At 40.6% G+C, this 16,288-nt stretch overlaps 1 protein-coding gene across 1 annotated transcript; it reads right to left on the minus strand.

Moving 5' to 3' along the window:
- Positions 1-2,744, minus strand: ANKRD37 (ankyrin repeat domain 37). The gene is made up of 5 exons (XM_046648603.1): positions 2,560-2,744; positions 2,196-2,348; positions 1,228-1,319; positions 471-674; positions 1-226 (listed from the first exon to the last, which is right to left on the minus strand). Coding segments are annotated over exons 1-5 (477 nt in total). The 5' UTR covers positions 2,587-2,744; the 3' UTR covers positions 1-225.
- Between the last annotated feature and the right edge of the window lie 13,544 nt (positions 2,745-16,288).

Raw genomic sequence — 16,288 nt, forward strand, 5'->3', positions numbered from 1 at the left:
TTCTTTAGATATTCCTTTAATAATTTAAAAGACAAAGTATGCACAGCCAAAATATTATAGGCATGTAAATACATGTATTGTGAAATGTGATCTTCACTTAGAAGAAAGTTTTCCTCCTTCTTAGAAGGACACACGTTAGTGAGCCAAAAGTCCTAGCTTGTAGCTGAGCAGCAGACCTGCACCAAGGGAGGGCCTTCTTCTGACCTCTTCATAACCAACATGACATCTGTTGTTAAAAAACACGGTAACGTTAAAAACTTTTTAAAAAAGTTTTCTCCCCAACCTTCCGCCATGCAGGATAATTTTTGGTTTCTAGAATCTAGTAGGAGTCACTGTAACCACTCTTAAAATGTGTGAATGAAAATGGAAAGAGAGACTAGAAATAAGACTGCCAATATTTAAATGAAACAATGAATTCTGTACTAAGTACATTGGAAGGAGGAAGAAAAAAGAAACCATGAGTTACTTACCAACACTTCCTTTTCCCATTCGTATTTTCTACACTTCCAAAACTTCGTTTCTGTCTGAGCACTGGAACACAATGATCTCTACTGGACTGTTCGCTTGATTTGATTGTCTGCATACATTTAATTGTTGTAAGAAATTTGGCACATTCTGGAAATCCACATGACCAAGCGAGATCTTCAGCTGTTTGCCCATTCTTATTACATAGGCTGAATTAAAGGAAAAAAGTAAGTTAAATAAAAACTGACAATTGTTTAGCCTTTTTTTTTTTATTATCTTCCTAACAAAGGAGCTTTGGCCTCATACAAATGTTGGTTTCACAATAGAAGAGGCAAAGGAAGCATAGAGAAATTCCATTCTTGCTCACTAGTGTATCCTCCCTGGCTAGCACAGAGTCCAGCAGAGTGGACATTCCATTTTGGAGGGAATGAAAGAGTATTCTGTGTTCAATACAACGAATAAGTACCCAAAGGAAGTCAATGAGAACTTTTATAGGATGGATTTCCTAAACCAAAACTAAGATGCAATACTGCCATGACAGATGAACACAGCTGCACCTCTGGACTGCTGAGGATCCATTTTTTACTTATTCAGATTCAATAGTATCAGATATCATTAACAACCTAAGTTAACATTTAAATGATAACTAAATTATCAATTAGGTAAGCATCATTCTTAAAAGTACATGTAATTAAGCTTCAGGACTCTGATTAGTTTAATCCAAGAAAATATAAAATTTGAAGCCAGCGATTTTATACTTACTCGATTTGAGCATCACTTGCTACAAGCAGACTAAGGCATTCCAGGCTTCCAACCTTTGCTGCCTTGTGTAGGGGAGCTTCTCCAAACACATCCTTAGAAAGAAGACAGCACATTTTAGTCTAATCCCAAAACTCCTGATTGTGGAAGTTGGTGGGTGAAGTCTCATTACTAGGGAGGAAGCTACATGAGGAAGCCAGTTAGAACTGTGTTGTACTGGACTGAATTTGTCAATTCAGGTTTTTGTCAGAAAGTTCACTTGGTGTTCTATTAAACACGAAGGTTTCATTAACAAAAACATGTACAGCACAGCCACATATATTAAAATTTAAGTGAATAAAAGCAAAATAGGGTTCTATAGAGGTAAAAAAATTTACAATTTATAATTCACCATACTTTAATATCCAAGGGAAGACGCAGACTACCAAAAGCAAGTTCTGTAGGTAACTATAACGGTTGTACGCATGCCTCACAAATATTGTTTCAGTTGCTACACTGAGACTTTTAATTTGGTAATGTAGCAGTTGTTCCTTCTGAAATAAACTGCAGCCCTGAGTATGCTGTCCAGTTTAGTAGCCAGTAGCCGTACCTAAGGCTAACGAGCATCTGAAATGTCTGAATCAAAAGGTGCTATAAATGTAAAACACACAGCAGACTGAGTAGACATACGGAAAGAAAATGCAGAACATCCATCAGTAATGTTTTATATTGATTACACACTGAAATGATATTTTCGATAAACTGGGTTAAATTATAAAATTAATTTCATGTTTTGTTTTACTTCATTAACGTGGCCACTAGAAAATTTTTAATTACATCCGTGTCTCGCATTATATTTCTATTGCACACCGCTGCCGTAGACATGTTTCTAACAACTGAAACAACTGACTCTTTGGGCGTCTCGGAGATGTCTGTGCGGCTTTGGGGTGGAGGGGAGCACTGCACACAGCAACAATCAGTTACCTAGTTACCTGTTGGTTGAGGTCAGCGCCCGCTTGCAGTTGCCAGAGAAGAAAGCAAGCGAGGCCGCCCCCGGCGGCCAAGTGGACAGGCGACTGCTCGCAGGGATCCGGGGGCGCGTTGACCGAGGCCCCGGCCTCCAGCAGATGCCTCAGACTATCCACCTGCGGGAGGAGAACAGCTCCAGCATCCCTCTCGCCTCCGTCCGATCCTCCACCCTCCCGCAGTTGAAAATCGCTCCCCACTCCAAAACCTTCCACCTCCGAAGCAGCTTGATTCGGCGGCGCCCAGGGGTCAGTCCCCCTCGCTAGGGCTTCCGAGCAGACAAACACCTGGAAGCTTAAGCCTGCGGGACAAAAGGGGCCCGAGTCTCACCTCCGGGTTGCAATCCAGCAACTGCATTTCCCTCCTGAAGCAGAGGACAGGCTTCCTCGGGCGTGCAGGGCGGCGCGCGCTCGCTGCAGACCGGCAGGTAAGAGTGCACCCGCTGCCCAAGTGGTGAAGAATTTAAAGATCACCCGGCGCAGCGGGCCCGCCCTCGCCGCCGCGCCCCAGCCGCCTAACCCCCGGCGGCCCGCCCTCTCCCCGCCCCGCGGCCGCCGCACGTACACAAACAAGCAGCACGTGCACCCGGGGACCCGGCGAGGCGGGCGGGGAGAGGCGGCGCGGGCCCGCCAGCCGATTGGCCAGCCGGGGAGGCGCCGGGCCCGCCCACCTCGGGGCGGAGCCCCAGTGCGCGTGCGCAGGGGAGGACGGGGGCCGCGGGGGTTGTGCGGCCGCCATAGGGTGCGCTGCGTTTGGCACGTCGCGCCCCGCCGTGCCCAGCCATTTTGTCCCCACGGAGACGCGGGAGTCGCGGGCGAAGGTTCTGGTTTCTGCTAGCACGCACGTCACCAGGAAACGAGGGAGCCCTCCCGCACCGCCCCCTGTGGAAGCCGCCCCGCCCCCGCCCCCGCCCCCGCCCCCGGCTACGGAGGAAGGAACGAGAATCCTTTAGGGTCGCCCCGGGCTCGGCCCGTCGGGAGAGAGCGAGAGCTGGGGGCGGGGAGTGGGAACCGAGGGGCTAGCTTTTACCGCGGTGCTGGCCACACCGACCCCCGAAATTAAAGAATGTCTCTAAGCAGCCCTTCCGAGGTTAAAATGCTGCCGTGCCCACATCGGGGAGTCCTGTAAAGTCACCCAGCTGTGGTCACGTGTCCCCTTCTGGAGAGAAGAGTAGAGCACTCCCGGGTTTGTCGCCTCGGGAAGCGTCGAGCGTCCCAGCTGTCAATCTTGAGCTCGCTGAGCCTGGGGGGCGCAGGGGACGGGGACACGTGGGCTCGCCCTCGCCTCTGGCGTGGAGGAAGGACCCCGGCCCGGCACGTCTGCCACCTCCGGGCTCCTCCCGCTGACTGCACCTCCGAGCTGCGCGGGGGACCGGCAGGGCGTGGGGCGAGGGTCCGGGCGTCTCTCCGGTGTAGCTGGAGTGCTTCCTTTCTCTGAAACTTTAGAATCAGGCTTCCTGACTTCAGATCGTAGCCGTTGACCGCATATATAATCTCTCGACTGTCTTTTCCTAAACACTTTTTCAAATTAGCTAAAAAGTAAAGCTCCGGCCATGTGTCTTTTTCCCTAAAATCTTCAGTGGTTCTCCTTCTATCTAAGGATACCCTTGAGAGCAGACTGAAAAAGATATGCTTATCATTATGCTTTTAGAGGACAAGCTTATTGTGCTTGTGTTGTGTTTTTTATATTTAAACTATTCACAATACCTTTTTGATATTTAAAGAATGTCGGACGTACGTGAGAACACGTGTCCATATTGCCAAGTTCCCTTTTGTCTGTTTATCAATAGGTAAGCGCTCCCTTTTAAAGCATAGAATTAAGCTTCAGATTTGCACAGAGGTTCATTTTCAGGAACTCCTAACTAATACGGGTATTATCAGAGAAGGAACATTTGTATTGCAGTTAACATATGCGATGGGATACTTGTGTGATGAATGTGTCTCCATATTACATCCTTTTTTCTTTAAAACAAAATTCTCTTCAGCATGCATTAAGTCTGGTAATTATTGTTGACTTTGTTACATGTGGAAATTTCCCAAGGAACAGGAATTTTGGGAGAAGTTGTTAAAGCTCTTCTCCCTTTAATCACTGCACACCATGTTTCCAAAAAATTCTGTATGTCTCAGCTAGGTATCTGGTTTACTTTTAAAGTAACGGCCCTAAAAGCCTTCTAAAAACTGAGGAAAGCTGAGGGAGGGCAAAAATACACAGAATAAATACATTTGGGGGACAGTGGCTTACTGGCAAGTAAGTTTTTACTGAACATGTAACAAGATCAGTTTTCCAAAGAGGAAGATGGTCTGAGATGCATGTTCCACAGGCCCTCTTCTAAGCAGTGCTAATTCTACTTACGGTTACGTTGCTGGTAGAAGTGTTTCCAGGAGGACGCCTTTCAGAATAAGCATTTAAAAACAAAAGTTGGATGATGACTAAGTGACTAAAATGAAAGATGGTATGGACTGAGTCTTGAAGGGTAAGAGTTTGCTGGTTAGTCCAGGAAGGGAAGAGTATTTCTAGGAAGTGTAAGGTAGCTCCCAGTGTTGAGAGCACTGTGTGTTTCAGTCTGGTTGCAGTACTGATACATACACGGTGATGGGAAATAAAGTTAAAGACAAAGATTTACAAATGAGAAATTATGTGAAGTAACCATTAACGTCTATTCCAATTTACTATAAATTGACATTAATTGAGCACTTACTATTTCCCAAGATTAATACAGATAGGTATTTTTATCTTCTCCATTTTACAGGAAACTGAGGCTCTGAGAGGTTCAGTAACTTGTCTGAGGTCATAGTCTTAAAGGGTGGAGCTGGAACTCAGGCAACTTGACTCCAGAACCTGCATTCCTATCACATCTATTTTAAAGAATTCTCGTCATCTTTGGTAGATTCAAAGCTACTAAGATTGGCTTCTTTAAAGCAAGATAAATTCCTTACAGAAAGTTATTACAATCCATAGAAAAACAGCTTTCATTTAACGATGACCGTTAATGTAGCCTTGTTTCTAGAGGTGAATCTTCCACAGTGCTTAGCCCAGTGCCTTCAACTTGAGGAGTTCCTCTTGAATAAATGAATGAATATATGCCAATCGGTGAAAATTATTAAATAAAAGTATTTGGTGGAACCAATAGAGAGGCTAATTGCATCTATTTCCCATTTGCCTTTATTGACCATAAAGATGACTGGAAAACATTCTCCAAATGTATAGCATTGAAAGGAGGAGTAATTGGGAATACCTACTAATCCCCATTTATCACTATTATAGGACACTTAATTAAATTTTATACATTTAGTAATCCCATAGAAAACTCTGGCTCGAAAGCAAGTGAAGGAATATAAAGTAAAACTAGAAATCTCAAAAGTTGGCTTGGTTTCACGTATATTACATAAATCTCTTGAGAACGTCATAACTGCAAAATATATTCAAGTAATATTCAAACATATCTGAATATGATGTCTCAATTGTTAATTGCCAGTCAGGTGTCCACCTTATATTAATGTTGACCAGATTCCACTGAGCCTTAATAGTAACTGTTTTTATTAATTATTAATAATGATGTATGGCAACTATATTTCTATAGCTCATACAATGAAGATGATGTATCACTCCAAATAAGAAAATGTTTTAAAGACAAGGTGATAGCCAGATCTGGAATTTCAATAAATGGTCTTTGGTTTTAAACAGGTTTTTTAAACATCTACAGATTGAAAAAGGACTTAAATTAATCAAATATAATTCTGGCCCTCACTGGCATTGGCAGTCAGGAAATCCACGATCCCAGTATGATTGTAAAAGCAAAAGGATTTCCCAAAAAGAAATTCTTCTTGCTGCTTCATACCTAAACTCTTCCAGCCTTGATTACTCAGACTTCTTGGGAAAGGTGATAAATTGTATAGTTATTCTAAACAGCTGCTGCACCAGGATATTGTGGCACAAAAAAATAGATGATTCATGATAGGTGGGTAGGTGGATGGAGGGATGGATAGGTGATAGGTTAAGTATATTCATCCTCTTTTAATGACATTTAATTCCTAAGAGCCTCTAGTCTCAAGGGCTCCAATAGTCTCAACGGTAACATATATTTAAGTGTCTACTTCCTCACTGTTTTGAAAAAATCTTGGAAAACTTGGAGGGTGTTTGTTTTCTCATTTCCTCTCCTGGTCATGTCTTCCTTTCGGTGCAATGTTGTAGAAATTACAGATGATGAATTTATAAAATTGAATGAAGTAGGAAAAAGGATGGAAAGTTAGTCCTTAAAGTTAAACTTTTAGATGAGGTTACCTGGGTTTCTCATTATTGGAAAGGGAAGTTATAAACAAGTAGAGAAGGCTAGAATGAGCATATGGTACTGGATTCATCAAAGACATCATATGAGCTGATAGCTTAACATAGACACAGATGGATACATACAGAAATAGTCATATCTTGGTGAATACATGGGATAGTGTGCATACATCTAGCTCTGCCTGCTGTGAGAGGCCTAGAAACGGTGACACCTCGGTAGCAATGAACACACCCAGCTCTCAATCTTGGTTTTTAATACCATCCTCCAATAGCAGAAACCCGGGCTCCTGGAGAAATTGCTGATTCTAGGGCTGAGGCAGGGAAAATACACGATGAGCCTGGAGCATCTTTAGTGCCAGAAAGTAGGGAAATGCTCCAAAAACAAAAGGATGGGTGCATGTGAAAGAGACAGAGCAGTGAACCTAAAAGAGTTCCCAATGGCCCAACAACGTTGGATTATAATTCTATAAAATAGATTTCCATGAGTCCATACTGATATAAATGATTGAATAAATAAATGAGAGAGAAAAGGCTTTTCCTTACAAAAGAATTCCAAACACGTGTTAGATACTCCCCTCTCCAGGAAGTGGAGCTTAACCTCAGCCCACCCTGCCCTCTTGAGTGTGGGCTACCCATAATGACTTGCTTCCAAAGAGTAGAGTCTGGGAAGGGGGAAACAAAGGTAACTTTACAGTGGAGAAACCTGTCACCCACTCCCTGGGCCAGGTAACTGTTATCATCAGTGACAGATCGTGTTGATAGCGTGCCCTCCGATAAGACGTGGTGAGAAGGGGGCTTCACCTCTGTGATGTTCTTCCCTGAAGCCCACCACCCAAGTCCATCCATGAGCAAATCATCAGATAAACCCAGATCGGGGGACCTTCCACAGGATTTCTGGCCAGGACTCCTCACAGCTGTCAAGGTCTGAAAACAAGGAAAACCTGAGAAACTGTCACAGACCAGAGGTAGCTAAGGAGACAGGATGACTAAAGGTCGTGTGGTGACCTGGGTGGGATCCTGGAACAGAAAGAGGACATTAGTGGAAAAACTAGTGAAATCCGGATACAGTGTAGGGTTCAGGTAATGGTAATGCACCAACTTTGGTTTCTTGGTTGTGACTAATATACCAAAATAATGTAATGTTAACAACAGGGGAAACTGGGTGAAGGAATTCTCTGTACTATCTTTGCAATTTTCCTATAAATCTCAAGTTATTCTAAAATGTAAAATTTATTTTAAAAAAGAGAACTTGAGGCAACTTAAAATTAAACCACTATGTATTATATTTGTTTCTGTAGACCATAGCTATGAAAGTTTTTGTTTGTTCGAATATTTAGTTTCCCTTTTAAGAAAGCCCTGTTTCCAAATACATTAATGACAGAATATGCCTAAACCAGTATGAAGCTAGTTTTCTTTTTTTTTTGAGAAAGATTACCCCTGAGCTAACATCTGCCACCAATCCTCCTCTTTTTGCTAAGGAAGACTGGCCCTGAGCTAACATCCGTGCCCATCTTCCTCTGCTTTATATGTGGGACGCCTACCACAGCATGGCTTGCCAAGCGGTGCCATGTCCACACCCGGGATCCAAACCCTTGAACCCTAGGCCGCCAAAGCGGAACGTGTGAACTTAACCACTGGGCCACTGGGCCGGCCCCTGAAGCTAGTTTTAATCAGACAAGGAACAAAAAATCTCACAAAGTTCTCACAACCAATCCCTACTTAACTTTTTGTTCTGATTAACCAGTAAACTCAGTTCCTCTGTAAAACATATTCCCCATTGCACTGACCACTGGGAGGTCTTGTCAGGCTGTTCTCTAGAATGCTCGCTTACTTGGGCTTACATCAGTTTGAATTTTTTCCCACACCTATAAGGATTATTATAATATGTAATATAATTAAATATTATATAACTGGTGAAATATGAGTGAGAAGTGAGAGCTGTAATTTTTAACAAAACTAAATCAAATGCTTTCAAAATCCTCAAGTCGCTAAGAAAAATGCTTTCAAAGTAGGCAAGGATGACCCAACTGTGAAAGATGGGGAGAGAGAGTTCCACACTCAGACTGTTTCATTTTTAAATTCATACTCCATTGTAAAGAAACGTAGTCTGAAATTTGTATGCATATGGTTTATGCAAGAAAGACACCTCTAAACGCTCACGTTCCACCTCTATTTAAAGAAATAGCTTCTGATCCTACATGAAAAGCTTGGGAAATAACTATATATTTACATGTGTTAAGTTAAAATGTATATGGTATGTTTCTATACTCTTATTAATTTCCACTGATTCTTTTTTAACTGACCGACTATAAGTCCCAGTAATACCAGATAAGAGAGCTCCCAGTGCATCTATTGTGCAACCTATTTCTTTCTTTAAGGAATATAAGGACAGTAGCTGGATATATAGTGTACCTTCAGGAAACGCATGCATTCTGCTTCTTTCTGTAGGCCATAGCTACTTGATAGATTTGACATATCATTTATCTAGTGTAGAAAGTTGAAACTCACCTTCTTATGGTAACTCAAGTTTGCCAAAATTTGTTACCATCCTACTCAAATTAATCTTTGTCCCCAAGAGGAGAAAAAATAGAGAGAAAATGTTGATTTTACTAATAAAATAATAATTAAAACAAATGAATAACAGTGTAATGTATGATGTTAAGTTAAACTCAAACATATATCTGATATTCTATATTTTCCAGCTACTTTAAATAATGTGCATTTTTTAATAAAACACTGAATTTCAAAACTTTGACAGTTTCCCCAATCATTTAATAAATCATTACTATCCACTTATCTTATGCAGCTACAATTGATAATATAAATTTCTTACATGCTTAATCTTTTTTAAGAACTGAGTTACCAAAATACTTTGAGAGTTCCTTGTGAAAGTGTCATTAAGCACAGAAGTTACCTAGATCAATAGTGATATTTAGGATTTAATGAAATCTTCTCTCTTACCTAATGGAACTGAGAAATGGGTGTGCGATGACATTACTGTCTGTTACCTATAAGTTGTCTAAGAACATGGAGTGGAAACAAGCAGCCTTGTGGGTCTGCCTATGATTATTTCATAAAAGTTCGGGACCAGCTCAGTGGCATAGTGTTCGCACACTCCACTTCAGCCATCTGGGGTTCACGGGTTCAGATCCTGGGTGTGGACCTACACATCGCACATCAAGCCATGCTGTGGCGGCATCCCACACAGAAGAACTAGACTGACTTACAACTAGGATGTACAACTGTGTCGTGGGGCTTTGGGGAGAAAAAAAAAATAGGAAGATTGGCAACAGATGTTAGTTCAGGGCCAATCTTCCTCACCAAAAAAAGGTTGCCTTAAAAAAAAATTAAAAATTTTAGAAATTAAAACAAATAAAAGGTTAACCCAGTTTTTCTGTTTGGTGTGGCTTTCATAGTCATTAGGACAGGAGGTCAACTTAAATTTGTGTTGTTACAGATTTTTGTCACTTCCTCTTCTGATTCTGTTTCTTTTCCCAAATGTCACCACAATTTGAGAGTGATGAGCAATTGAAGCATTTACTCAAGTATTTTACTCCCTGGCCCCTAGAAGTAAATCATTCCAGAGTGTGATTGTAAGTACAAAAGCATCAGCTCTTCTGTACAAATAAGCTTCTGTAAATCCAGAAAATAAATATACAGTCACTCAATAACACTCATATTCATTTCTCTTTGGATGTTGAGTGAATCCCCACAGGAAAGGTCCTGGTAGCCCAAACTGGGCAAAAGAACATTTCCACACAGTGGGAACAGGACAGACGAGGCAGGCAAATCCCACGTACTGGCATTAAGATTTTGAACAAATCAGGGTTTCCGAGCCTATTTTATTTGCTTACAGAATACATGCTAAGTTGGAGAAAAATGAAATAAAAAACAACTAGGCGGTCCCATCCAGTGCCCCCCACAGTTTCTTGGGCAGTGAGAGACAGCCTGTCTTTTCTTGTACTTCTTTTTTCTCCTTTCACAGCATGACATTGTAAATTTACCACACCCAAAAGGAAGTGCATGGGGAAAAGCACTTTTGTTTTAAATAAACAAACAGACCTAGCTGGAAGGGAAAAAAATCAAGAAAGAAAAAATAGAAAGCCACTGCCTGATTCAGTATTGTCTTTTGAGATCTCAGCAATAATTATAATATTCTTTCCTAAGTTTCCATCATATATGTAGAGATTATGCTTCTGGTTAATGTATGAACACTACTTTTTTTTTCACTACTATCAGACAACAGTAACGAAAGGAACAATAAACACGGGCCTTTGCACTTCTGCCCAGGATGCTGATTTAACCCTATTTTCATGAGCACCAGTAACTCTGTTCATTAGGTCAGGAACTTCAGTGTTGAACCTCAGTTTTAGAAGAACTTTAAATAGTTATTCGTTATTTCAGTATTGGATTAGGCCAACCAATAAAAGTGCCAAAGGGGCCAATTAGAAACATCAGCAAATATGATTATATTAATAATAAAAAATAACAGAAACTTGGCCAAAAGTTACATGGAACGTGTAGACTTGTATTTTTACAACATAGTCAAGGGTGCTGTGTCAGGACTAGGACTCAGCATATAGTTGTCCTCATGGCTAAGTTCACTGCAGCGAAAGGATACACGACAAGATCAGCAAGCAGAAAAGACACAGGTGGAGTCTGGAGAAATCTGTGCACAGGCTTATCGTTCTCTCTCTTCCAAGAAGAAACACACCAGTGTGCTCCTTTCTCCAGGAGTGAAGAATGCAGGAACATGTGTGCGATGTTTCTGCCAAAGGAAGCCCATTACAGACTGAGCATCCAATGTTTTTATTGGGTACTGGTCATGTTGGTTTCCTCTGCCTGGCAACTACTAAAATACAGATTTCCCAGAGGAAAGCAGGTATTCAGCACACATCACATTGTTTGTACACACAATCTAAGCTCTAGTCTTATCAGGTGGGGACAGCTTAAATGTCAACTTCCCAGAAGCCAGCCAAGGACCAACCTTGCCAGCATGCCGTTCCCAAGATGGCAGCCTCAGGCCAGCTTTGCTAACTCTTCTCTGCACAGGTACGCGAGAACAACCCATAAAAGACACTAACATACTTAAACTCATTTTGCAGCAGTTTTACATTTAAATTACCTTTAGCTATTCCATAAAAAATTTACAAACATTTTTAGAGAATTGTATCACATGCCAAAGGTTTATATTTGCATGTAAAAAAGTAAAAAAGGAGGGATAATTTAGTAAGAATTATTATTTAGGAGGTTTTTGTGCAAACATCCAAATTTTTATGTGAATAAAATATCAAGCCAGCCCAGATGTGCATACTGTGTTGAGTGTATGATCAACACAGAGAGAAGCAAAAGGCACTTTCTTCTGGGATACCCTGGTGCAAAAGCTCCAAAGATCCTCCAAGGATGGAAGGTAGTTTTGCCAAAATCCAAACAGGCTGTTTGGATGTGGTTGGAGGAATTTTTTTTTAATATCTGTGATTTGTTGAAGCAGCCCAATGCATGATTCTCAGATCTTTCTATTTCCATTTGCCTTGGAGCTAACAAGAGGATGTCGTTTTGCATGTCTCCAGGCCATGCAGGCCCCTCCACCGGAAGGCTCTGTGTGCTCCCAGCATTAGGCCTTTCCTCCAGTTTCACCAAGGACAGCAGGGCTTAGTCACTTTCCATTGTGGCAACTTTTCATACAAGCCTTCCTTCTGCTCCTCGCCGTCTTGAGCCCAGCTACTATCTCACTAGATCTTTTTTCACTTTGTCTCTCTTTGTCTAAGTGTACCTTTCAGCTTGTTTACGTGCAGGCTGTTCATATCGGAGACGAGCCGCACCTCTAGCATGGCTGAGGCTCAGGTGTGTTCTCCGCAGCCCCCATAGCCTGCCTCCTCTCCCAGGTGCCCACCAGATCTCCTGATACCTTACTGACCACATTTGATAGTCAGATTTGTGCCCGTTGACCAATATTACCCATTTAACATCATCTGTAATCTTTTACCAGAGAAGGAGGGCGAGGAAAGTCTAGTCCCCACGTTCTCTCTCATTTCTGAAGCCAAGTTCCCAAATGAAATGAAACCACTTTTTGCTTGATGAGGTCTGTGCATAATGGTAGATACTCTCTATTTCAGTATATAAAGGCCACCTTTACCTAAAAAAATTAAGCCTAAAATTAAAATGATTTTTTAACATGTTAGTTGTACTATTAAAATACCTGCAAATTTAATCTAAATAGTTACCTATTTTACCTGTCACAGACAATACACAAATAGAAGTTGTAAATACAAACTCCTTTGTATTTATCACTAGAAGTTTCCTTTCTAAAACTTTCTTAAAGTTTCCTTTAATTTAATACATTTGGTTTAACACTTAAAGTAGAAATTCATTTTTAAGTATCTCTAAATAAGTTTTTTCCTTTAAATACAATTAGATTGTTCACAACACAAGTTTAAAGGCCAAAGTTGCCTGTAAAAGATTTAATACACATACTTCAAAACAGAACTACCCAGTTAAAAGTACAACAGTGATGGAGGGATAATCGTCTTTTCAACAAATGGTGCTGGGACAACTGAGTATCTGCACGCAGAATAATTCATTTGGACCCCTCTCTCACACTGTATACAAAAAATAACTCAAAATGGACCAAAGACCTAAATGTAAGAGCTAAAACTATAAAACTCTTAGAAGAAAACAGAGGTAAATCTTTGTGACTTTGGATTAGGCAATAGTTTTCTTAGACACGACACCTAAAGCACAAACAAGAAAAGGAAAAATAGAAAAGTTGAACTTCAGTTCCTATAACACAATAGCAAAAGAAAGAAAGAACCCAATTAAAAAATGGGCAAAGGACCTGAATGGACATTTCTCCAAATAAGCCTGACATTTGGCCGAAAGGTATGTGGTGATGGTTTCATGGGTGTATATTTATCTCCAACCTCATCAAGTTGTATACATTAATTATGTACAGCTTTTCAATCACACCTCAACAAAGTGTTTTTTAAAAAAGAAACAAATCAGAATAAAACATTTGAGAATATTTTTTTAAAAAATGGACTTCATCAAAATAAAAAAATGTAGGGGTCAAAGAAACTATCAAGAAAGTGAAAGGACTCTACAGAATGGGAGAAAACATTTGCAAACTATATACCTGATAAGACTCTAGTAGTCAGAATATATAGAGAACTCTTAAAACTCAACAATAAAAAGACACATAACCCAACTACAAGATAGGCAAAGGATTTGAATAGCCATTTCTCCAAAGGAAAAAAAACCCAAATGGCCAATAAGCACATGAAGAGATGCTCAACATCATTTTTCATTAAGGAAATGCAAATCAAAACCATGAGATATCATTTCACATCCACTAGGATGGCTATTATCATAAAGATAAACAAGGGGCTGGCCGGGTGGCCCAGTGCTTAAGATCGCACATTCTGCTTCAGCAGCCCGGGGTTCCCGGGTCAGAGCCCAGGTGCGGACTATGCAGCACTTATCAAGCCACGTTGTGGCAGGCATCCCACATATATAAAGCAGAGGAAGATGGGCAAGGATGTTAGCTCAGGGCTAATCTTCCTCAAAAAAAAAAAAAAAAAAGTTAAAAAGAACAACAAGATGGGTGTTGGTGAGGACGTGGAACCCTTGTGCATTGCTGATGGGAAGGTACAATGGTACAGCCACTTTGAAAAATGGTTTGGCAATTTCTCAAAATCTTAAACACAGAATTACCACATGACCCAGCAATTCCACTCCTGGGCATATACCCAAGAGAACTGAAAACATATGTCCACAAAAACACTAGTACGTGAAAACTACCAGCATTATTCATCATCACCAAAAGCTGGAAACAACCCAAATGTCTTTCAAATGATGAACAGATTTTTTTAATGTGGTGTATTCATATAATGAAATATTATTCAGCCATTAAAAGGAATGCCATACCGATACATACGAAAACATGCATGAACCTTATAAACGTTATGCTAAGTAAAAGAAGCCAGACACAAAAGGCCACATATTGTATGCTTCCATCTATATGGAATATCCAGAATAGGAAATCCATAGAGACAGAAAGTAGGTTAGTGATTGTCAGGAGCTGAAGGGAAGGAAAGAAGGGGGAGTGACTGCTAATGTCTACAGGGTTTCTATGGGAGTGATGAAAATGTTCCGGAATTAGATATTGGTGATGTTGCACAATCTTGTGCAATAAACACTCACAGCAGCTGCAGATGGCACACTAGCTAGTAAAGAGCCTCTAGAAGGGGCAGCATCAATGCCCACGACTCCTGTCCTTCCCTTTAAAAGCGTAGATTTCTTTCAGATTTTATATCAATTAATTTCTATTATAGAATTTTCTAAATTCACTGCCTGTTATGCAAACAATTGTCACGTTTCAAATGATGATTCTATATCTAATCCCAAGATTTGGCAGAAATAAAGACACACTCTTGCTTTTTAAAATGTTCTCTTAGTTCTCATTTTCTGAAATTAGAAAGTACTACATTTTGTTTTAGCCTCTTATAGGATTCCTGCTATTTAAGAAAATCACATTAGCTTTGCTTTTTGGAGAACAGTGGAGAATAATGATGAAGTGCACAGGTGCTAGGGCCATCCCAGCGGGACCACCTCCTAGCCCTGTGACCTGAGGCAAGTTACTTCACTTCCTCACTGTGACTCAGTTTCCTTATCCTAAATGAGCCCCATAATAGCCCCCATTTCATAAAGTTTTGTAGGAGTTAGTGCCTGTAAAGCGCTTAGAACAAAGAAAATATCTGGCATTTAGTAAAAGCTCAATAAGTCTTCGTTTTCTAGACTTTCTTCAAGTCTTTTAAGCCACAGCAACAAAAACCATGTGCAGCATTGTAAGCAGAGAATGCAACTAGAGTTTAAAGAAGGTATTGTTTTCCGATTTTTTCATTCCCAATGACCTTCCTGAATACGGCAAGTTTTTCCTTAGCCTTTTCGGATACAGCAGCACACTGGGTTAATGTCTTCAGTGAAATAAACACTTCTCTAGCCAGTTTCTGAGTCAACTGATCGTGCTATCTACATCATCCTGTTTGGATTGCTTTACTTCTAAATACTTTACGTAACATGCTTCACCCGAAAGCTCACTGGAAACTTTTATATTCACTAAAGCAACCATAAGATTTTGGGAATCATATAAACGAAGAATTTTACATATCTAGGACAGACATTTTGAAATCCTCTAGTTCAAACTAAGTATAGTCCAAACTGCAGATAAGGCAATTGACTATCTTAAAAAGATTAAATGACTTCCAAAAATCAGATACTTCAGTGATTTTTTTTCCCCTAATATACTGAATTATCTCCCTTTTCTACACTTCATTCTCATTAATGAAACAATTTACTGTCCAAATTAGTATCATCTAATTGTGTAAATGCAGCTTCCCAATCACACTAAAGGTCTCTTGAGTTCTTCTCTTCACCACCAATCAGGAACCTTTGCTGGAAGCTGGTTCCTGATTGGTGAAAGGCCCTGTAACAGTAGAATGCCAAGGAGTAAACAAAAACGCATAGCAACAACTGAGTTTGCTGTCTCACTACCCTCAGCCTAGGCCAACCTGGACTCCTTCATCCCAAATGAGGTGGCCTCCACATTTTATATGAAGGCTCTGATTTTCCATTCAACTGTGATCCATCTTATAACATGGCAATCCAATACAGATGGGAAGATAAAACTGAACAACACAGCTAAAATAAAGTGTATTCCCAGGTAAAATAGACACATGCTTTAATTTGAAATGGATTAGTCTGATGAGTATCAGTTACA

This window comes from Equus quagga, chromosome 22 (genome assembly GCF_021613505.1).
Source record: "Equus quagga isolate Etosha38 chromosome 22, UCLA_HA_Equagga_1.0, whole genome shotgun sequence".
Lineage (NCBI taxonomy): Eukaryota > Metazoa > Chordata > Mammalia > Perissodactyla > Equidae > Equus > Equus quagga.

Excerpts from the sequence above, each read along its gene's own strand:
- ANKRD37 (XM_046648603.1), bottom strand. The coding sequence starts at position 2,586 with ATGCAGTTGCTGGATTGCAACCCGGAG. Across the intron at positions 2,349-2,559 it reads TGCTGGATTGCAACCCGGAG|GTGGATAGTCTGAGGCATCT; the intron begins GTGAGACTCGGG and ends CTCCTCCCGCAG. Across the intron at positions 675-1,227 it reads GCAAGTGATGCTCAAATCGA|CCTATGTAATAAGAATGGGC; the intron begins GTAAGTATAAAA and ends CCTTTAATTCAG.